Here is a 21,140-nt window from a genome sequence, read left to right as displayed (position 1 = left end):
ACATTGTTTATTCACTCTTATCTTTAGCTTGAATTTGTTCTCTTAAGTTAATATATTGTTCTTCAAGCAATTGATCTTTATTAATATTTATGCCCTGTGTCGTATTTTCTTGTTCTATTCTTACAGCCTCTGTTCACCATCATGATAGCCACTGTAACTATTGTGTTGTTTCCAATACTGCTTAAACTAAATTTTTTCAATCTTGGGGAACAAGTCTATTTTGTGGCCCAGCTGTTTAACATTTGTTTAACGAAGGCAGAGTGCATACCATATTTGACGATGGATTTTTAAAAATATTTTAAATCCATCATGTCTACAGGATGCCAGGCCATTTCATCATAGCCCTCGGCACCATGGTGCGTGGGCACATGTCTTACAGTGACTGGAAAAGCTGAAGGAGTGTGAGCAACTCTGGAGGTGACCTCCACCGGGACATTTTTCTTCAAAGACCTTTTTGTCTGTCTTCCTTTTTCTCTCGTTTCTGACCTTTTCCACCCTTTTTAACCAAAGGTACCTTCTGCTTTTCCAGCCCTTTCAGGGTTTCTTTGTATTTTGTCCATTTGTTCAGTTAAGTCAGTAATTCTTTTCAAAAGGATAGAGCTTATTGACTCTTCCGGTTTTTGTTTGTTTGTTTGTTTGTTTGTTTTTGTTGTTTTTGCTTTCTGGCTTCTCTATTTTTTGTTCTTTATCACTCCCGTTTATCAAAATTTTCATTCATTTTCTTATTTATTTATTTATTTATTTATTTATTTATAGTCTTTTAATATGTCCAGTCAATTCTGCAATCTTTTCTAAAAGGATACAATTTACTGACCCTTTTGACTTTTTTATGTTATTAGCCTTTTTAAAAATTCTTTTAAGAATGAAATATAATAAAAGAACAACGAAAAAACAGAGAATTTCCTCTAAGTATAAGGCAGGAAAGAGTTTTGCAATGGTAGTTGTGTTGCGACTTTGCTGAAACAGTATTTCTGTACCTTAGAATTTTGAGTCTTTCCTCCTACCATTAGAAACTATGGAACCCATCGGGCCCCACATTCAGCGCCACTTGTTGGCTCTGTTTTTTAACAAGTAAACTTTATTATACATCCCAACTAGCTTCCACAAGAGGGAGAAAAGGTTAAAAGAAAAAAGAGTGAACCTTCCGTTATCTGTTCCACGGGACGGGACCCTAGGTGTTTTCTGGCCTGTGTGCTGGGTCCGGCCTGTTTCCTGATCCTTTTCCCGATCCATGTGTACTCAAGCCCAGTCTCACCCTATGGCTCCTCTCTCTTCTCCACCTGACTGAATCTCTGTTGCAAGGGCCCTCTCCTCCCATTGAGGGTCGATTAGAAACACAATAGTCCAGGTGGAGTTTCCAGGTCTGCTTCCTGAATTCCAGGCCCAGGATGGCTCCACCCAGTGTATCTCAAGGTTAATCTCAGAGAGTATATGTGGTGAGTCCAACGGCAAAGCCCACCAAGATTAGTTTTGCCTGTGACAAAGCTTACAGTCCTTCCCACAGTTGCTGTGCCCTACTTTCCCCCTAAATTTTTAATGATTTCACAAACTACTGTTTGTGACTTTTTAAGAAGTTTTATATAGAGCCGGGCAGTGGTGGTGCGCGCCTTTAATCCCAGCACTCGGGAGGCAGAGGCAGGTGGCTCGCTGTGAGTTCAAGGCCAGCCTGGTCTACAAAGGGACTCCAGGACAGCCAAGGCTACACAGAGAAACCCTGTCTCGAAAACCCAAAAAAAAAAAATTTTTTTTTATAGTTACTAATTGGTATGTGTATATGGTAATGAGGACAATTTATGGAAATTAGTTTTATCCTTCTATTTTGTGTGTCCTGGAGATTGAACTTGGTTGCTTTTCAAGATAGAGTTTCTGTGTAGTCCTAGCTGTCCTGGGCTTGCTCTGTAGTCCAGGCTGGCCTTGAACTCACAGTGATCTGCCTGCCTCTGCCTCCCAGAGTGCTGGGATCACAGGTATGCACCACCATGCCTGGCTTGGCACCCTTATTAAGCCAATTCCTGGCCTTTGTGTATGTGTCTGTGTCTTGATGTGATTTTTATCAGGGGGGTGAGATGGGTACTTTTCTTTAGGCACAACTTGTGGGAGAATCAGAAGTATATATGCTGTCTTGGTTCTGTTTTAAGTGAAGTGGAACTTTTATTAAATTACATGTATGGTTGCTCTAGAGACTTTGTTAGGTCAAAAATTGACAGAATGGTCGGGTGGTGGTGCATGCCTTTAATCCCAACTTGTTTCAAAAGCTTATGTGGACAGCAATCATGGGATTAGGAAGTCAAGCCTAGGAGACAGTTTAGTCCACTTGATTTGTTTATGTGTGCCCCCCTCTTAACAATAATGCACTTGGCAGCTAGTTCATTCACTGGCACACACCCCTCTCCAGCAAACTCAGAACCTCTCAACCCTCAATTTGCATCAGCCTACCTCTACTCCCACCTCTAATCAATATTGAGTTTTCCCATACCCCCTAACAATCACATTTGGACAGTTTCTAAGCAGGTGCATTTCCAGAATACTGGAGTATAAAGAAGAGAAAGGCCAATCTGGCCCGAGCCAGTTTCTAGTACGTGCATAGTAAGACAAAGTCATGTCCTCTCGTATGCTTACTGAGAGAATCCTAGGTACACTACCTTACACTGGGTGTGCATATAATTACTGGGAGAGGAATTCACAGTAGAGAAATTATCATATAATCCCTTAAAATACATCTATCCAAACTCCTTAGCAATTAGGTCCTCCTTTTCTTGAACTCCATAAAAGAAAATCCCAAACAATCACCCAAGCCACTGATTCAGTCATTCATGGTTCGCTGTCTTGATAGGTCTCCCTCTTTACTCTGTGCTTTAATTTTGCTCCTAATAAAATTATCTTGCCCCCCCCCCCCAAATCAGTGTGAGCCCTTCTTTTTACTTTCCTGGGTGAGAGGCCAAGAACCTAGAACCACCCAAATTGGACCTCCATCATTGGTAACATTAAGATACCCAGTATTGACCCCTGACAGTGCTCATGAATGTGTGTATGTACACACACACACACATTTTATTTTGTTTTTTCGAGCACACACACATTTTAGATCAAACACTATACTATTGCCAGATATTTCAAAATGGCAATTTGTCAGAAAGTATTTACGTGTATTATAAGCAAATTTCAAAATCTACACAGCAAGAGATTCATTCAAAAGTACCCCAAAGAAACACAGACTCATAATGAAATTGATTTTTTTTTTTTTTAAGATTTATTTATTTATTATGTATACAAATCTCATTACAGATGGTTGTGAGCCAACATGTGGTTGCTGGGAATTGAACTCATGACCTTTTGAACCGTAGTCAGTGCTCTTAACCTCTGAGCCATCTCTCCAGCCCATGAAATTGATTTTTGTTTGTTTGTTTTTTAGACAGTTTCTCTGTGTAGCCTTGGCTGTCCTGGTCTCACTTGCAGATTAGGCTGGCCTTGAACTCAAAAAGATCCACCTGCCTCTGCCTCTCAAGTGTTGGGATTAAAGGCATGTGCCACCTCGCCCAGCAGTGAATTTTATTTTTGTTAATTTATTTTTGCACACTAGAGATTGAATCTAGGGTCTTGCATGCTAGGTAAGCGCTGTACTGCTGACCTGCATGGCAGTTTTTTGTGTTTTCCTTTATGGTTCCCAGGGAAGCTTCGAATTCACTGTGTAACCCAGGTCTTTAACTCACAACCTTCTGGCCTCAACCTCAGGCATGTATTTTAGTCCCAACTCTGTAATTCAAATCACCATATATCATATAAATTGTATGATCTGTGACAATAAAAAAGACCTGAGCAAAACTGTTAACTCAAAACTTGTAAACATTTACAGAACACTGTAAAAGTGGCACACATATGGAAGTGACCATGAGGCACTTGTCACAACAGACACTGGCAACCACAGACAAGCCTCAGTACACTGAAAAGAATCGAAACATGCATGACATGCTCTCATAGCACAATGTGACTGCACATCCCGGTCAAGAGATCTCTGGACAGTCCCCAAAGATCAGGAAACTGAACACCACACTTCTAAGTTAAGTTAAATCAAATCAAAGGAAGTTACATGTTATCTGTCATTAAATACCTTTCTTAGGAAAAAGGTAAATTCTTAAATAAATGATAGAATTTCCACCATAAAACACCAGGGAAGGGAGAAGAATAAGCTAAATTCAAACCAAGCCTAAGTAAGAAATAAAAATGAGAAAAGTCAGCCGCACAACAAAAGAAGTGAAACAATGAAGCCACCTGCTCCTAATGTGAGAAGAGCACTAAAATAGAAGAACCACTGGGATTAGCTTGAGTTGTCAGAGAGAGACAAATCACCAATATTAGCAAGCCTCCTCCCCCCCCCAAACACACACAGCCACACACAAATGACCTTAAACTCTTGAATACTACTGCTCAGCCTTCCGAATACTGATGTTACAGGCAATGCCAGCATGTCTAGCTCAGAGGCAAACTCCTCAGTAAGTCTTCAGGCTCTCAAGCAGGTTGCTCTATATACAGAGTTAGAGGCCACTAAGAATATAATGAAAGATTGTCTAAAAATAAAAATTTTAATGTGGTTATAGCACCGTTTTAGAGTGCCTGCTTACCATGCATAATATAAAGCTCTTGGTTTGATACCCAGAAATTCAAGGTCATCTTCAATTACAGAGTGAGTTACAAAGTTGGGCTATGTGAGAGCCTATCTCATAAACAAACACTAATTAACACCGAGGGAGGAAGTACTTCCCAATTCTTCAAGAATATCATGGTTTAATCTGAAAATCAGAAAAGTACATCACACAATCTATGGGCCAATATGTCTCATAAGATGGACACAGAAACTGTTAACAGATTTTGGCAACTCCATCCAGCAGGATATAAAAGGAAAATAGATCAAAATGAATTGAGTTTTGTCATAGAAATACAAAGATACCACTTTTTTCTTTTTTTTTTTTAAGCTTAGAACTATTTCCAAATTGAATATGTTTTTTTTAAAGTAACAATACCTAGGAAGCTAAGTTTAATTCTGGTAACAGTTCAGTTAACTATTACCTATAATAAATTTATAGATATAGGTTCAAGGACAATCAATTTATGTAAAGAGTCATTCCTTTTTTCTCTTTTGTGTAGCCCTGGAACTCACTCTGTAGGCCAGAGTCCCATTGAACCTGCTGCTCACACACTGTCTAGAATGGCTGACCAGCTAGTTCCAAGGCTCTGCCTGTTGCCAGCAACACTGGGCTCTGGCTACAGATGCATATGACCACGGCAGGCTTTTTCATGGGGCCAGGCCATCTGAACTCAGGTTTTCATGCTTGTGTTGTGGGCAGTTTACCAAATCTATACCTTTTCCAATAAGCCTGAAACCAGCACTCCTGCTTTTATGCAGTAAGAGTTTCCTAGGTATATAGTTTTCTATCTGTTTATATATGTTTAAGATTAATGTATCTACAGATACCATGTATTGTTAAAATTTGTTTTTACTCAAATTTTTTTTGACAGTTTTGGTTCCTTACAAGGTTTCATGTAGATCAGGCTGGTTTCAAGCTTGTAGTTGAGAGTGACCTTGAACTAATGATTTTTCTGCCTCTGAAGTACAGAGACTGGCAGTTTCTCTCTCTCTCCCTCTCTTTTTCTCTCCTTCTCTCCAACCCCACCTCCCACCCCCCTAAGACCCAAGACAGGGTTTCTTTGTGTAGCCTTGGCTGATCTGGACTCACTTTGTAGACCAGGCTGGCCTTGAACTCATATCAGTCCACCAGCCTCTGCCTCCTGAGTGCTGGGATTAAAGGTGTACGACACCACACCTGGCTATTTTTCTTTTCTTTTTTTTAAATACATTTATGTGTATGTTTGTATGTCTGTGTGTATGGCACACATGTGCAGGTGATGACAAAGGCCAGAGGAAGGTGTTGGAGTTCAAGGCAGTTGTGAGCCATCTAACACCAGTGCTAGGAACTGAATTCAGGACCTCTAGAGGAGCAGCAGGTAATCTTAACAGCTGGAAAGAAAGTCTTTTATGCTTACCCATGTAGTTTTCATTTATGATAATCTCTTTTGCCTGTATGTAGCCTTCTGTTATTGTTTTCTTTCTGCCATAGGACTTTTAATTTGTTGTAACATAAATATAGGTATATTTTTTCAGCCTTTGATTTTTGATAGAGAATTTTTAGGTGGACACTTTTTTTTTTTTTTTTAAGACTTTGCACCATTGTCTCTGGCTTCCATAATGTCTAATGAGCAATCTGCTGTCATTTTAATTGCTCTCAACGAGTAACATATCTTCTCACCCTTCCTGGTTAATTTTAGGATTTAAAAAAAAAAAAAAAAAGGCCTGGCCTTGAAGAGCACTGGCTGCTCTTGTAGAGGACTTGGGTTCAGTTCCCAGCACCCACATGGTAGTTCATAGCCATCTGTAAATCCAGTTCCAGGAAGCTTGCCACTCTTCTATCCTCCAGGTATATACCTAAGCACCAGGTATATTTTTGGGACCCAGGTGTACATACAGATAAAACACTCATACACATAAAATAATAATTTAAAGTGTGTGTGGCACGTGGCATACCACTTGGCATGTTAGAGACAGCTTGGGGGATTTGTGTCTCTCCATGCTATGCGTTCCAGAATATGGAGCTCAGGTTGTCATGCACAGTGGAGGCTCAGCTATTTCACCCGACCTTACAAGATTTTTTTCTTCTTTCCTTACAATTTGGTTGCAATGCATTAGTGTAGTTTGCTTTCTATTTTTTTGTGCTAGGTTTTGTTTCTCTCTTTGGATCACATTTGGTAAATGTTCAGCCATTAATTTTTAAAATTTTTTAAAATTTATTATGTATACAGTGTTATGCCTTCAGGCCAGAAGAGAGCACCAGATCTTATTATAGATGGTTGTGAGCCACCATGTAGTTGCTGGGAATTGAACTCTCGACTTTGGAAGAGTAGCCAGTGCTCTTAACCTCTGAGCCATCTCTCCAGCCCCTTGTTTTTTGTTTTAACATGTGTCCTTGTGATAGGATGCAGGACTTAACTAACTGAGCTCTCTTCCCAAATCCCCAGTTTTATTTTGTTTGTTTGTTTGTTTTTGTTTTTCCCAGTTTTTTTTTTTTTTTTAAATAATTTTTCCCTAGCAATTGTTTATTATTTACTTGTCTCTGTTTAACGGGTCACTGCGAAACACCTGAAATACAGTTATAGTTGTACCGTTTACTCCTCTCCTTCCGCTCTTTCCCTTTGGCAGCAGAGGTGCATAGGTGAGGTGCGATCTCAGGTATCCCAGGCTGGCCTCTAAGTCACTACATAGTTGAGAATGACCTTGAGCTTAAGATTTTCCTGCCTCTTCTAGAGCGCTGGGATTTTGAACACACTGCCCTGGCTGGTGTATGTGGTGCTGATATGTAAGGGCTGTGCATGCTAGGCAAGTACTTTGCCAACTGAACCCCACCCCACTCCTAAAATTGTATCATACATTTTTTGCAGTGTGTTTAAAGAATTTTACATTCGCTTTAAAAATGTCAGCTCTGCTGTTTCCTTGGTGTTCTTTGCATTTGCCTTCTCTGGTAAAACCAAATTGCCTTTATGCTCATGTTTTTGTTTTGTTTTGTTTTAAGACTTATTTATTATGTATACAGTGCTCTGCCTGCATGCTCACCTGCACATCAGAAGAGGGCATCAGATCTCATTATAGATGGTTGCTGGGAATTGCACTCAGGACCTCTAGAAGAGCAGTCAATGCTCTTAGCCTCTGAGCCATCTCTCCAGCCCTCTATGCTCATGTTTTTAAGTCTGGCTAAAACTAAAGTCTCTTCATCTGTCTTAACTTTGTAAAACTTTCTGTAAAAGGAAAACTGACTTTAGAATGTTAGCTATGGTGTAGGATTGATATAGGCATTGGAAATGTGCATCTGCTAACTGAAGCTTCATGTTTTATCTTTAGATTTAAAATGTGCTGTCTGTGCCCTTCATTTGGAAATTGTTGGTCCACTGCAAGTATCAGGCTAGTTTTCTCTAGCAGTTGAGGGGTCGTGGGAGTTTCCCAGCCCTCTATACCCTTGTTGGGGGTGGGGCGGGTTATTTTGGTGTGTTTTGAGATAGTTTAAAGCTATCTAGCCCAAATTAGTATAGGATTAAAGATCCTCCTGCCTCAACTTCTCTAGTGGTGGGGGTACAGTACAGGCACATGTCACCACACTTCACACTTAGTGTTAACTGTACAGCTTGATGCCATAGAACAGCCTGTTACTTTACTTGCAGTTCTTTGGTTGCATGGTCTGGTTCCTATCAGCACAGATTAGCTGGAGGCTAATGTGTCAGAAAACTCAGATGGTCTCTGATAACCCTTGTCTTTGTGCAGTCTCCTGTGTGGGGGTGGCAGTTGTAATTCGTTCTTGGCAGTAGGATAAGCAAAGTTGAAGAGATTGTTTTCAGATCTGGTAACCCAAAAGATACTTTTCTGGGTAGGCCTGACTCAGTTAGATGTAGGTCTGGTGTTCAGAGATGGAAGATAGAGCAAGTCTTCTGGCTCTGAAGACGGGTATTGATTGGCATGTGTGAGGCCAAGTGGCAGGGACTGTGAGTAGCACTGGAGCTGACAGTGCTGGGAGTGACCTCAGTCCTACAATAGAAAGTTTTCTACAGTAACTGTACATTCCAAGAGGGCCTGAGCTCGGGGGGGGGGGGTGTCTGACACCTGATTTGAACTTTGTGTACTCCTCAGCAGTAGCCCCAGCTGTGCTTGTGTCCATAATTCTTACCCCTAGAAAACTGAGATAATAAGTGCATCTTTAAGCCAATGAGTCTGTGGTAATGTGTCATGCAGTGAAATAAAACAAATATACCAGGTTGCATAAGATGGCCCTCTTTCTTTGTATACTGTTGACTGGAGTACTAAGAGACTGTCACGTGAGTCATGGAAAGGTTCCCAGTAGCAGCAAGAGGGCAAGCCTCAAAGTGTAAGTGTGTCTTAAGCCTCTGTGTCGCACAGTGTAGTTTATAGGGAAGGACAGTTTTGTTTTTTCTTCATTGGCAGTCTGGGGACTTTAGTTCTCACAGTGGAGTTGGAGAATAGAGAGAGATCTTTGTTACAGAGTGGGACTGGGCCAGCAATACTAGAGCATCCTGTGGTGAGTATGCCGTGCCTCTACAACAAGAAATTGTAAAAATTGAGTGCCCTGCATCAATCTGTTGGTCACATCAACTCCCAAGAGCAGCAAGATGTTTCTCTTACTGAGAGGAATAGCAAAGTCATTACAGAGTGGCAAGTTGACATAACCATTTTTATAATATATCACATATTTTAACTGATTTATAAAAGAAACCCAGAAAATACTACAGGATATTCTTTTTTTCTTTCTTTGAGATAGTGCTTCTCTGTGTAGCTGTGGTTGTTTTGGAACTCCCTGTGTAGAGTAGGCTTGCCTTGAACTCACAGAGATCCACCGTGCCTCTGGAAACACTTTTTATTAACAGTCTTTAGATTTAAAAACAAGCACAAAGATGAAAGCTGAGGTTGTAGCCACTACAATAGTATTATTTTCTAGAAATGTGTTAGTGTTTTGTTAGTATAAAAACAAACCAATGCCAAAACTGAAAGCTGGTAGTGTAGTTTAATTGGTAGAATGTTTGTCTTATGCATATGAAGCCCTGCTTTTAATTCCCAGCACCACATAAACCAACTAGACATCCTAGTGCATGCCTGTAGTTCCAGGACTTGCGGGGGTGGGGTACAGCAAAATACGAAATTCAAGAGCATCTTAGTGAGTTCAAGGCCAATCTAGGACACAGGAGGGAAAGACCCCAACCCCAGCAAAACAACACTATCTGAGATAATTAACTAAAAAGGGTTTGTTGAAAAGTTTGGAGGGTTTCTATCCATGGTCAATTAGTCCTGCTGCTCTTGGGACTGTGGTAAGGTGGCAAGGCACATGGTGGTGCAAAAGGCAGTTTACTGGTGTCTTAGGGTTGAGAGAGAGTAACAGCTTTCCTGTCCCCTTCAGGGGCGCCACTCCGTCCCATGACCAGAAGACTTCCTACTTGATCCCATCTTTTCACTGTCCACTAGGTCTAGGCTGAGGACTTTAGCATATGGTCCTGTCTTGATCTACTATTGTGAAGAGATGTCGTGACCAAGGCAAGTCTTATAAAGGAAAACATTCAATTGGGACTGTCCTATGCTGTCAGAGGTTTAGTCCATTGCCCTCTAGCAGGGAGCACGGTGGCAGGCAGGCCTAGTGCTAGAGAAGTCGTTGAGAGCTGTATCCAGATCCGCAGGCAGCAAGAAGAAAGAGCTCCTGGGCCTGGCTTGGACTTTTTGAAAATCCCAAAGCCAGAGCTTGGTGATGGCAAATGCTTTTACTCCCAGAGACATTCCAGAGACAAAGACAGGCAGATCTCTGAGTTCAAGACCAGCCTGGTCTACAGAGTGAGTTTCCAGGACAGCCAGTGTGCTACACAGAGAAATCCTAACTTAAAAAACCCCAGAAAACCCTCAAAGCCTCCAGTGACACACTTCCTCCAACAAGTCTGCACCTCCTAATCCTTTCACATAGTGCCACTCCTTGGTGACCAAGAATTTAAATCTATCAGCTTATGGGGGCCATTCTCATTCAAACCACCACAGGGCCTTCAAGGGGGAGAGTTTCAGGTCTGAACTATTGCAGCAGCAACAACAAAGCTTAGCAGTTACTACACACGTATGAGACCACTGAGCTAGACTTGATAGATATGGTCCTAGCTTGCTTTCTTTTGCTAAGATAAATACATGACCAAAAGCTACTTGGGGAGGAAAGGGTTTGTTTCAGTGCAGATAGGTTTATTATAGTCTATCATGGGGAAAAGCCAGGGCAGAAGCTTGAAACAGAGCTGAAGCAGAGCCCCTGAGGAATGCTGCTTACTGACTTGTTTTCTCTGGCTTGCTCCGCTAACTTGTTATGTAGTCCATGCTCCCCTACCCAGGAATGTGGGCTGGGCCTTCATATACCAATTTTCAGCGAAGAACATTCCCCACAGACAGAAATACAGAGAGTCCCTCTCCCCAGGGTACCGAGTTGATCACCAAGAATACTCACTACGGATAGTTTTTATGCCCTTAATTCTAAAATTTTTAAAGGTTGAGCCGAGGGCCAAACATGTGCTGGATAAATGCTCTTTATCTCTTGCACACCCCCAGCCCTCTCCTTTTATTATCAGAAGGTAAGGAAATAGGCATAGTAGTACATCCCTGTAATCCCAGCACTCAGAAGGCTAAAGCAGGAGGATTGCTGTGAGTTTCAAGCAAGCCTATTACACATATCAAGTTCTAGGCCAGCTAGAGTGACATAGCTAGACCCTGTCTCAACAAAACAAAACAAATTAGCATAATCAATGTCAAATAACAGCAGTGCTCTGTCTTTCCTAGCCTCTCACTCCTGTAATCGCCATTTGGCCAACAGCACACTTTTTTTTTTTTTTTTTAAATTACACAGACCTTTTTCTTTTGTCTCTTCACAGCCTGTTCTGCTCTTTACCTCCATCTCCATGCAACTACTGAATTGTTTCTGCCACTCTGGAAGCTTTTCTCGTTCACAGAAGCATGTACTCTTTTTCTCTCTGTGTGGCTTTTGTCACTCAGTGTGCTGAGTATGAGATGATCTACTGCGGTTGGATAGACTAGTTGACCATCAGTATTCAGTAGGTTCTGTTATGATGACTTGACAGGTGTTGTTCCACTCACCATGGAAGAACACTTGGGTTTTCTAGCTTTGGGCTATTACTAATAAGATTTTATGATTATCTCTGTACTAGTCTCTGTATGGAAATGCTTTTGATTTTCCTAGAACAGAGTGGTATTAAATGGCCAAGCTATATGGTTGAGAGATATTTAACTGGTTTATGTATGTGTGTTATATATGTCTTATCTGTTTCTCTGTGTGTGTGTGTGTGTGCATATATGCAAACAGGTGCAGTATATCTCGGTATGCATGTAGAGCCAGAGGTCAGTGTCAGGTGATCTGGGATCTCACTGATTCAGGTAGGCTGATTGGTTAGTGAGCTTCAAGAATCTGCCTGTTTTTGCCTCCCAAGCCATGAGATTCAGCTCTACATTTTTGTTTTGTTTTCACATGGGTGCAGGGTATCCAAACCTCGGTACTCAAACCTGCAAAAGCAAATGTTTACCTACTGAGCCATCTCTCCAGTCACTGCATCTAACTTAAACCAAAACTTTATTTCTGTAGGGGAATCAAAGATAGCAACATTCCTTTGTATTCTCTATATAGCTCTCCCCAGTATAAATGTGGCCCAGAGACTGCAGTGTCCCAGGATAGCTACTAATGATGTCCAATACACTTGTAGACCACAGTGTCTTCCCAGTGTCATAAGGTTGGGCATCTCTGTCTTACATAATTGTAGTACATTTAAAACTAAGAAATTCACACTGGTACAACACTGCTGCTGCCAGAAGAATGACTTTATGGAATCAATCCATCTGTTTTCTGTTACGAACACAGTGTTGGATACAACGCTACATTCACTTGTTTGGTCTCCTTATTGAAAAGCTCTTGCCTATGAGTCAGATTCATAATTTACTAGTTGTATGTCCTTTTATTTGTAGTCTTATAATCAAAATTTAAAAAAAACTTATTTTATTACGGGGCACTTCAGTGTGCCCCAGTGTGCTTGTGAAAGTCAGAAGAAAACTTGAGGGAGTCGAGTCTCTTTACTATGTGGAACCTGGGAATTAACTCACCTTGTCAGGCTTGGTTGGCAGGTGCCTCTACTTCCTGAGCTATCTCACTGGCTCTCAAAACCATTTTTTAATTTTGCTGTTAGGATTTGTGTCTGGTTTCTTACTTCCAAAAATACTTTTATGATTCACTTGAACGTTAGAGTGAAGGGGCACCCATGTAATCTCAGTTCTTGAGAGGTCGCTACATAGTGAACTGCAGCTAGCCTGGTCTATGTAGCAAGACCCATCCTGTCTGAACAGACATTTCATGTTTGTTTCACATCAAAACAAATGGATTCATGTTGTGTGAAGGTTTTTGCTCCTTTAAATAGATTGGGTAGGTGGGTAGGTAGAGGTTGGAACTAGAGAGATGGTTAAGAATGCATTCTATTATTGTAAAGGGCCTGAGTTAGGTTCCTGATACCCATTGCCTATAAGTATCGTTCCAAGGGATCTGACACCCTCCTCTTGCCTCCTTTGTATTTTCATGCACAAACACATACTTGAAAATAAAAATAATTTTTGTTGTTGTCGTTCCCCCTCTACCCACCCCACCCCAAGAGAGGATTTTCCTGTATGTCCCTGGCTGTTCTGGAACTCTCTTGGTAGACCAGGCTGGCTGCAAACTCACAGAGATCCGCCTGCCTCTGCCTCCTTAGTGCTGGGATTAAAGGCGTGCGCCACCAGCCTAGCTTATCCTTACAATTTTGATTTGCCCTTTATTGAAATAGCTTCTAAACCTTAGTGTGATGCATGCCTTAATGCCAGCTGAAAAGGAGACCAACAGAGAAAGTTGTGAGTTTAAAGCTAGCTTGAGCTATCTAGGGAAACTGTGTCAAAAACAAAAACCAGGGGCTGGAGAGGTGGCTTAGCAGTTAAGAGCACTTGTTACTCCTACAGAGAATTAGGGTTCCTTTCCCAGCACCCACATGGTAAATCCTCTCTTAACTCCCAGTGTCAACAGATCTGATGCTCTCTGCTTGCTCCCTTCCTTGGGCAAGGTAGGAACAGGATGCACAGAAAAACATGTGAACAAATGCTCACAACAAAATAAAAATAAATTTTCAGAAAAAACTGTTGCATATTCTTTTTTTTCCTTTTTTTTTTATTAATATATTCTTGTTACATCTCAATGTTTATCCCATCCCTTGTATCCTCCCATTCTCCCCCCCCCCCCCATTTTTCCATTATTACCCTCCCCTATGACTGTTCCTGAGGGGGATTACCTCCCCCTGTTTATGCTCATAGGACATATTCTTACTTATTTAACTGGATATAGGAAAATACAGTTGTGACTCTAAATTTCTTTTCTGCTGTTTCTAGTATATATATTTTTTTAATTATCCTAGTAAGAATAGTTTTTTTAAAATACATATCTTTGTATGCCTGATGATTTTTGATTGAATGTGAGACAATGTGAATTTACCTTTTTTAGTGTTGTATATATTAGTATTTCTATAAATTTTAAGTTATGTGGAAACTGCTACAGGGTTTGCTTGTTAGATCTTTGACTAAGAAGCAGTGTGCTTAATGCTCAGTTAAGGCCAGGATTTTCCTTCTTCCTGGGTTAGTTCCTTGTGTGAATCTTGAGGCTGTTTTTGATATTTCTAATCTGCATAATAGGAATAGCCACTGTGTGAGGGTCTGTGTAAGGGCCAGACAGTGTGCTGTAATTCTTTTGGCTTAACTGTAATTGAGCATAGTTTCACCACACTTGTGGGCTGAACAGCAACACATTTGAGAGTTTCCTCTGCCACTATCTCCCAGTGGCATCCTGTCCTACAAACTCTGGCTATTTGAGTGTTTCTGCTTTTCCAGATGTGTCTCTTCGAGTCAGAGCATCCATACCCTTCAGCATGGTGCCTTTGAAAGTCTTTTCAGACAATAATTGGCCAAGCCAAGATCCATCTGGTTTTTAGAAAAAAATGCTAATGATGTGATTAAAGACATGTGGCACCATACGTGGCCGTGCTTTTGTTTTTCAGAACTGTAATAACCATAGCATTCAAAAATGCAGAGGTGGTTTAATGCAGTGTAATATCAATTAGATGTACATTTCTGAAGGGGTTTTAAAAGCCTCTTGTAGCATTATCTTTCTTTTACATATATCTGGTACATTGCCTGTAAATCATGGTGATGTGACAAGAAATAAAAAAATTAAGGAACCTAACCTCCGTAAGAAGCTGAGTGTGGCAGTGCATGCTTGTAATTTCAGCACTAGAGAGGTTGAGACTGATGAGTGCTTGCAGCTAGCTGACTACCTAGCCAGCCTAGCCAAACCAGTAAGCTCCAGATTTGATGAAACAAGCCAGTCAGGTCTTTTTTTTTTTTTTTTTTTAAATAGGGTGGAGAGCCAGTGAGCTGGCTTAATGGAGGTGTGTGTGGGAGGGCGTGGTGGCACATGCTTTTAATCCCAGCACTCGGGAGGCAGAGGCAGGTGGGTCGCTGTGAGTTCAAGGCCAGCCTGGTCTACAAAGTGAGTCCAGGACAGCCAAGGCTACACAGAGAGACCCTGTCTTGGGGGGTGGAGTGGGGCAGGATTTGCTACACAAACCTGATGACCTGAGTTTTATCCCTGGAACCCACATGGCAGTAGAATGACAGAACTAACTTCCAAATGTCCCCTCACTTTTACATGTTCATGGCATGCCTGTGTATATGCTCACACACACACATACGTGCTTTCGCATACATTTGCATGGGGGTAGGTTGGCTGAGGGGGCGGAAAAGGAAATGAAGACAAACAGTGGAGAGCAACTCTGGTGTCCTGAGAGCAGCTTGTGCATATCCAAATACACACTGAAAGGCAATCGAACAAAACATTAGGGTATTTATCGTTCAGGTCATCCCTCTACCTTCTGTAACCATCACTGCCCACAATCATCAGTGCTTTCATTAGCCCTCATGGCCTGCCGCTCCTCTTCTCCCATGCATGGCCGCCTTACCTGTTTTAAGTTCTGTTCTCTGTAAACGACCTCCATGAGACACTTGTTTAGGCATTTATTTCATCCTTCTTGGGCTGACTTCCTCATGGTGTCAGTTCACACGTGTCACCCAGTAGAAGTGAGGATTAGTTTAGGGAAGAAAATAGCAAGTGTTCTCAATTTAAATTTTGATTTTTTTGTTTGTTTGTTTGTTTGTGGAAATGGAATTTATACACACTCATACTCTGAGTTGTATTGTGCAGAGTTTGGCTGAGATTGTGTTCAGTCTGTGGCTCTCAAGAGAAGTTGGGTGACTTCTTGCTCTGTTTAACCCTTGAGACATGGTCTGTCACTGAGCTAGGAGCTAGGCTGGAGGCCAGCAAGCTACAGCAATGTATTCTTTGTCACCTTCTCCCAATGCCTGGGTTACAGGCGCACACATGGGGTTTCAACTCATGTCCCCATGATTACGCAAATGCTCTTACCTACTGAGCTGTTGAAGCCCAAGGTGTATAATAGTGTTTCTGTTTGTAAAACATTAACAGTCGTCTCAGTGCCATTGTACTGGGGAGTGGTTATATAAACGTGGGCTATCATTCACATCATGATGTGATAGCCAGTGCTCTTAACCTCTGAGCCATCTCTCCAGCTCCACATCATGGAGTATGATGCAACTGAGAAGAAAATTAGGAAGCTGCAAATGAAATCATAATGTGAAGCAAAAATACAGATTATCTGTGGTAGACATTTTTGGGAGTGTGTGGCTAAGACTGAAGAGGGAATAAAATAGATGCATATATTATCTATGTACAAAGAAGTGCAAGGAAAAGAAAGGATGCAGGAGATGGGTCAGATAAAGTACTGGCGTGAGATGATGAAGATGGAAAGGGACCACCATCACTTCTCCAGATAAAGCCTTGGTTGTTATTATCTGACACTCTTCTGCTTAAAAAATAAAATACCAAACTCGGGAGGCAGAGGCAGATGGGAAATAGGTGACATGGTGAAGGGCTGAAGCCCAGTGTTTCCAGGGGCTGTAACTGTCCTCATTTCCTGCCTCCTTCCCTTCCTTTCATATTCTCTCTCTCTCTCTCTTCCTCCTCCTCCTCCTTCTTCTTCCTCCTCCTCTTCCTCTTCTTCTTCTTCTTTCTTTTTTTTTTAAATGTTTGGGCATTCCTCTTGTTTCCAGAATGAAGCTTTTGGAAGGGTGCCAGCTATCCCTGTGTGCCTAGACTGAAGGATTGGTTTCACTGGGGCAGGACTGACCCAGGCAAACTGGCCAGTTGGTTACTTTGTGGCATTCACATAACTTTTCTATGTATTAAATTGTTACTGTCTTATTCATGTGGGTGCCCTTTTGCCTGAACATACATCTGTGTACTGCTTTATATGCCTGCTGCCTATAGATGCTAAAAGAGAAAATGAGATCACCTGGAGCTAGAGTTACAGACAGTTGTGAGCTGCCATTTGAGTTCTGGGAATCAAATCTGAATCCTCTAGAAGAGCAGCCAGTACTCTTAACCATCTAGCCTGCTCTCCTGCCTTCACAGGTCAATTTTCTTAATGACTTATGTAACAAAATTAAAACATGATTAGATGTTTTAAATGAAGGTTTACTGGGACCGTAGTTCACAGACTATACTTTTTTTGCCCCTTTAAAAAAGTGACCAGTTCATCCAGGTGTGGTGGCGCATGCCTTTAATCCCAGCACTCGGGAGGTAGAGGCAGTAGGATCGCTGTGAGTTCGAGGCCAGCAGGATCGCTGTGAGTTCGAGGCCAGCCTGGTCTACAAAGCAAGTCCAGCCAGAATAGCCATGGCTACACAGAGAAACCCTGTCTCGAAAAAACAAAAAAATAAAATAAAATAAAGTGACCAATTCAGTAGCTTTTTAGTTATATAATGGTTACTATTGTATAATTCTAGAACATTTCCACCACCCTAAAAGAAACAAACTCTTTAGTAGTACCATTCAGGTCCCCTAGCAACTACTTCCTTCAGTCCCTGGAGCTTTGCTTAAAAGAAGTATCTCCCTGCTGAGCAACTTTTACAAACTGTTTTGAGATTGTATTATATACTATATCGTTTCTCCCATTCCTTCCTCCAAGTCCTCCCATTACCTCCCCCCTTGCTCTCTTTTAAATTCATGGCCCTTTTTTTTCTTTTATTGTTATACATATGTATGTATAACAAATACATAACCTGCTGGGTCTCTATACCATTACTTGCATATATACTTTCAGAGCTGACCACTTGGTAACCAGTGAATGTGTTCTGCTCTGGGAAAGACTATTTCTTAGTTGCCTGTAGTCCTTTATCAAAGGCTGAGGCCTGCTGAGCTTTCCCATCTCCATTTTATTTTAGCTAGTCTTACTGTCATCTTTGTTCAAGTCATGTTTAGGCAGTCATGTTGGTGAGACTTCATGCTATAGCTTCTTACATTCTAAGAGACAAAAATCATACAGCAAATATTATTAAGAAACCCACATGGCCCACAAGACAACCAGAGCTACACAGAGAAACCCTGTCTAGGAAAACCAAAAACAGCAACAGAGGGTTGCCGAGCTATCCTGCACAGCAGTCACTGTATGAGCACTCCAGCCCCCCACAGTCCCCAGGGTTTGGTGCTGCTATCGTGTGGGCAGGGCAGTGGCACTTCATGGCTGTAATTTTGATCTTCATGTGTGTACTACTAAAGATGTTGTATCACCCTCCCAACTGTGCTGCATATGAAACCCAGGATCTACCGCTGGCCAGCATCCCAGCCTTGTTGGGCATTTTTTAAAATGTCCTTTGACCACATTCTGGTTGCTGACAGTGTATCATACGTGGCTGCTTCAAGGAACAATTAGTTTTCTGTGATCCACTGTTCAACAGTAATAGAGAAAAACTGGTTGCCTTCAAGCTGGGCAGGATACAGCATTGGATTGGCAATGGGGCTTATCTCTCTAAGCCTATGGAGAAATTTCTGGGTTTTTATTTCTTTTGCTTCTGCATTCTATAGCGATTGTAAATGCTGAGAAACATGAGAGGAAATGAGCATGCGAATCCCTTTAGCTTCTCAGAAGCCCACAGATTCAGAAACAAGCTGACTTGAGTGAACACAGCAGTGCTTGAAAGGTCAAGGACCTCAGAAACTCTTGTGTAGAACTCTTTGTTGGATTTGAGGGTTTAAAAAAAGCATTATTTAGGAATGTCTGTTGTGCTTGTTGGGTTTGGACGGTTTTGTTCACCTAACTTTTAACTTCGTGTCACAGAAGGATGCTGTGCAGTGGTCTAGAAATGCAGCTGCAGTGGATGGAGAAGAGCCAGAGGACTCGGCTGATGTGGAAAGCTGTGAGTCCAATGAAGCCAGTGCTGTGAGTGCTGAAAATGACGGTAAGTGCTGGAATGAGAGGTGCAGAGAGGCCAGGCTGTTCCTAGGGACTAAACCTTTGGGTTTTTGTCTTCCAGTGTCTCTAGATGAAACATCTTCGAATGCATCCTGTTCTACAGAGTCTCAGAGCCGGCCTCTCTCCAATCCCAGGGACAGCCACAGGGCTTCCTCACAGGTAACGAGACTCGCTAGTGACAAGATAGGAGAGTGATGGGTGAGAGCAGGCACAGACAGGGTTTGATCATCTGTATCTCAATAACATTCGTATTTTATTAATTTATTTTGAGACAGTTTTGGCTAGCCTGGAACTTACTATGTAGACCAGGCCGATCTTGAACTTAGAGTGCTGTGCTGCTTCTGCCTTCCCAGTGCTAGACTTAAAGACACGTACTACCATACCCTACCTGTGGTAACATTTTTAGAAGCAAGCTGTATGAAACTGCGTATTAGGCTTGAGAACATAGAGGTTTTTGCTTTTGGCGTCTGTTTTTGTGCCTAGTTAATTGTTTTTCCTCCCTTCATTTCTCCTTTATTTTCCTCAGACCTCATATTGCCCAGGCTAGTCTCTAACTTACAAGTGTAGCTAAAAATGGTCTTGAACTCCTGATCCTCGTGTCTCTGTCTCCTAGGTGTTAGGTGCTTTGACTGTTGGTGTGCGCCACCACACTTGCCTCACTCTTGTTCTTACACCACATACGCAAATGCCCAGGAAGGAATTTCATTGCATTCAGAGTATGAAAACATGAACTTGAAAAAAAAAAAAAAAAGAAAGAAAGAAAACATGAACTTGGAAGGCAGCAGCTTAAATGATGATCCCGCTACCTCCCTTTTCTTTTACAATACTGGGCACTGAATCCAGGACTTTTTGCAGGCTAGACAAACACTCTTCCATTGAGCTATATCCCCAGCCCCCATCCCTCACCTCCTTATCATAGGATGGAACAGAGGTGTGTGAGCCCTTACCTTGCCAGCTGAGAGGAATACTTAGTGCATTGACGTTGGTCCTTTTCTGTACTGTCATTGCCTGGGAGATCTCTGTGCATGTAAATTCTCTTTTTAAAGATTTATATCTTATTCTTTTATCTTTTGTTTTTCGAGACAGGGTTTCTCTGTGTAGCCTTGGCTGTCCTGGACTCACTTTGTAGACCAGGCTGGCCTCGAACTCACAGTGATCCACCTGCCTCTGCCTCCCAAGTGCTGGGATTAAAGGTGTGCGCCGCCGCCGCCACCGCCACCGCCGCGGCCACCACCACCACCACCACCACCACCACCGGGCGTCTTATTCTTTTATCTATAAGAACGTTTAAGCTGGGCGTGATAGCGCATGCCTTTAATCCCAGCAGAGGCAGGCAGAACTCAATGAGTTGGAGGCTAGCCTGGTCTACAAAGTGAATCCAGGACAACCAGGGCTACACAGAGAAACCCTGTCTCAAAAAATCAAAAAAGAGTTTTTGCTTGTGTTTATATGTTTACTGTAATATATGGTCTGGAGTAGGCCTGGAAAGGGATCAAGTCTCTTGGAACTGGAATTACAGATAGTTGAAAGGTACCTCATAAATGCAGGGACTCAAACCCAGGTCCTTTGGATGGTAGCCAGTGTTAACTGCTGAGCCATCTCTCCAGACCCTGCATGAGCTTTTAAAAGATTGTGTGTGTCTATGTACATTCGTTTGCCGTTGTTGTGGAGATCAAAGGAGAGTCTGTGTTCTTGTTCCCCTATTGGATTTTAGGATTGAACAAAGATTATAAGGTTTGCGCAGCAAGTACCCTTAGCCATTGAGCCACAGTACTAACCTTTAACAAGAACGCTGAGACTCAAATGAACAGGGCAGAGCTAAAGCAGTGCTGTACTGGCCTTGCAGATGACTGCTTTCTTTTTTTAAATCCCTCCCTGGAACACAGGCAAGCAAACAAAAGAAAAGGACTGGGGTCATGCTGCCTCGTGTTGTCCTGACTCCTTTGAAGGTAAACGGGGCCCACGTGGAGTCTGCCTCAGGTATGTATAGACTCAGTGGTTATAGTACCTAGGGTCCTGGGGACCTGGCTCTGTTAGCAGCCTTTGACTTAGCAGTGTGATAACCAGTAGAATTGTTGAATTCAAGAGCCGTGAGAACCTAGGAAGGCAGTATA

General features: G+C 41.9%; 1 protein-coding gene across 1 annotated transcript in view; it reads left to right on the top strand.

Moving 5' to 3' along the window:
• Positions 1-21,140, top strand: part of Asxl1 (ASXL transcriptional regulator 1) — a 63,693-nt gene that overhangs the window by 33,375 nt on the left and 9,178 nt on the right. The window contains exons 5-7 of the mRNA XM_051143454.1: positions 18,892-19,012; positions 19,088-19,185; positions 20,913-21,006. Of these exons, the coding sequence (XP_050999411.1) occupies positions 18,892-19,012; positions 19,088-19,185; positions 20,913-21,006 (313 nt within the window). The remainder of the gene's footprint in view (positions 1-18,891; positions 19,013-19,087; positions 19,186-20,912; positions 21,007-21,140) is intronic.

This window comes from Acomys russatus, chromosome 4 (genome assembly GCF_903995435.1).
Source record: "Acomys russatus chromosome 4, mAcoRus1.1, whole genome shotgun sequence".
NCBI classification, from domain to species: domain Eukaryota; kingdom Metazoa; phylum Chordata; class Mammalia; order Rodentia; family Muridae; genus Acomys; species Acomys russatus.
Note: the sequence above shows the minus strand (reverse complement) of the source record. Positions and strands in the feature narration are given on the sequence as shown.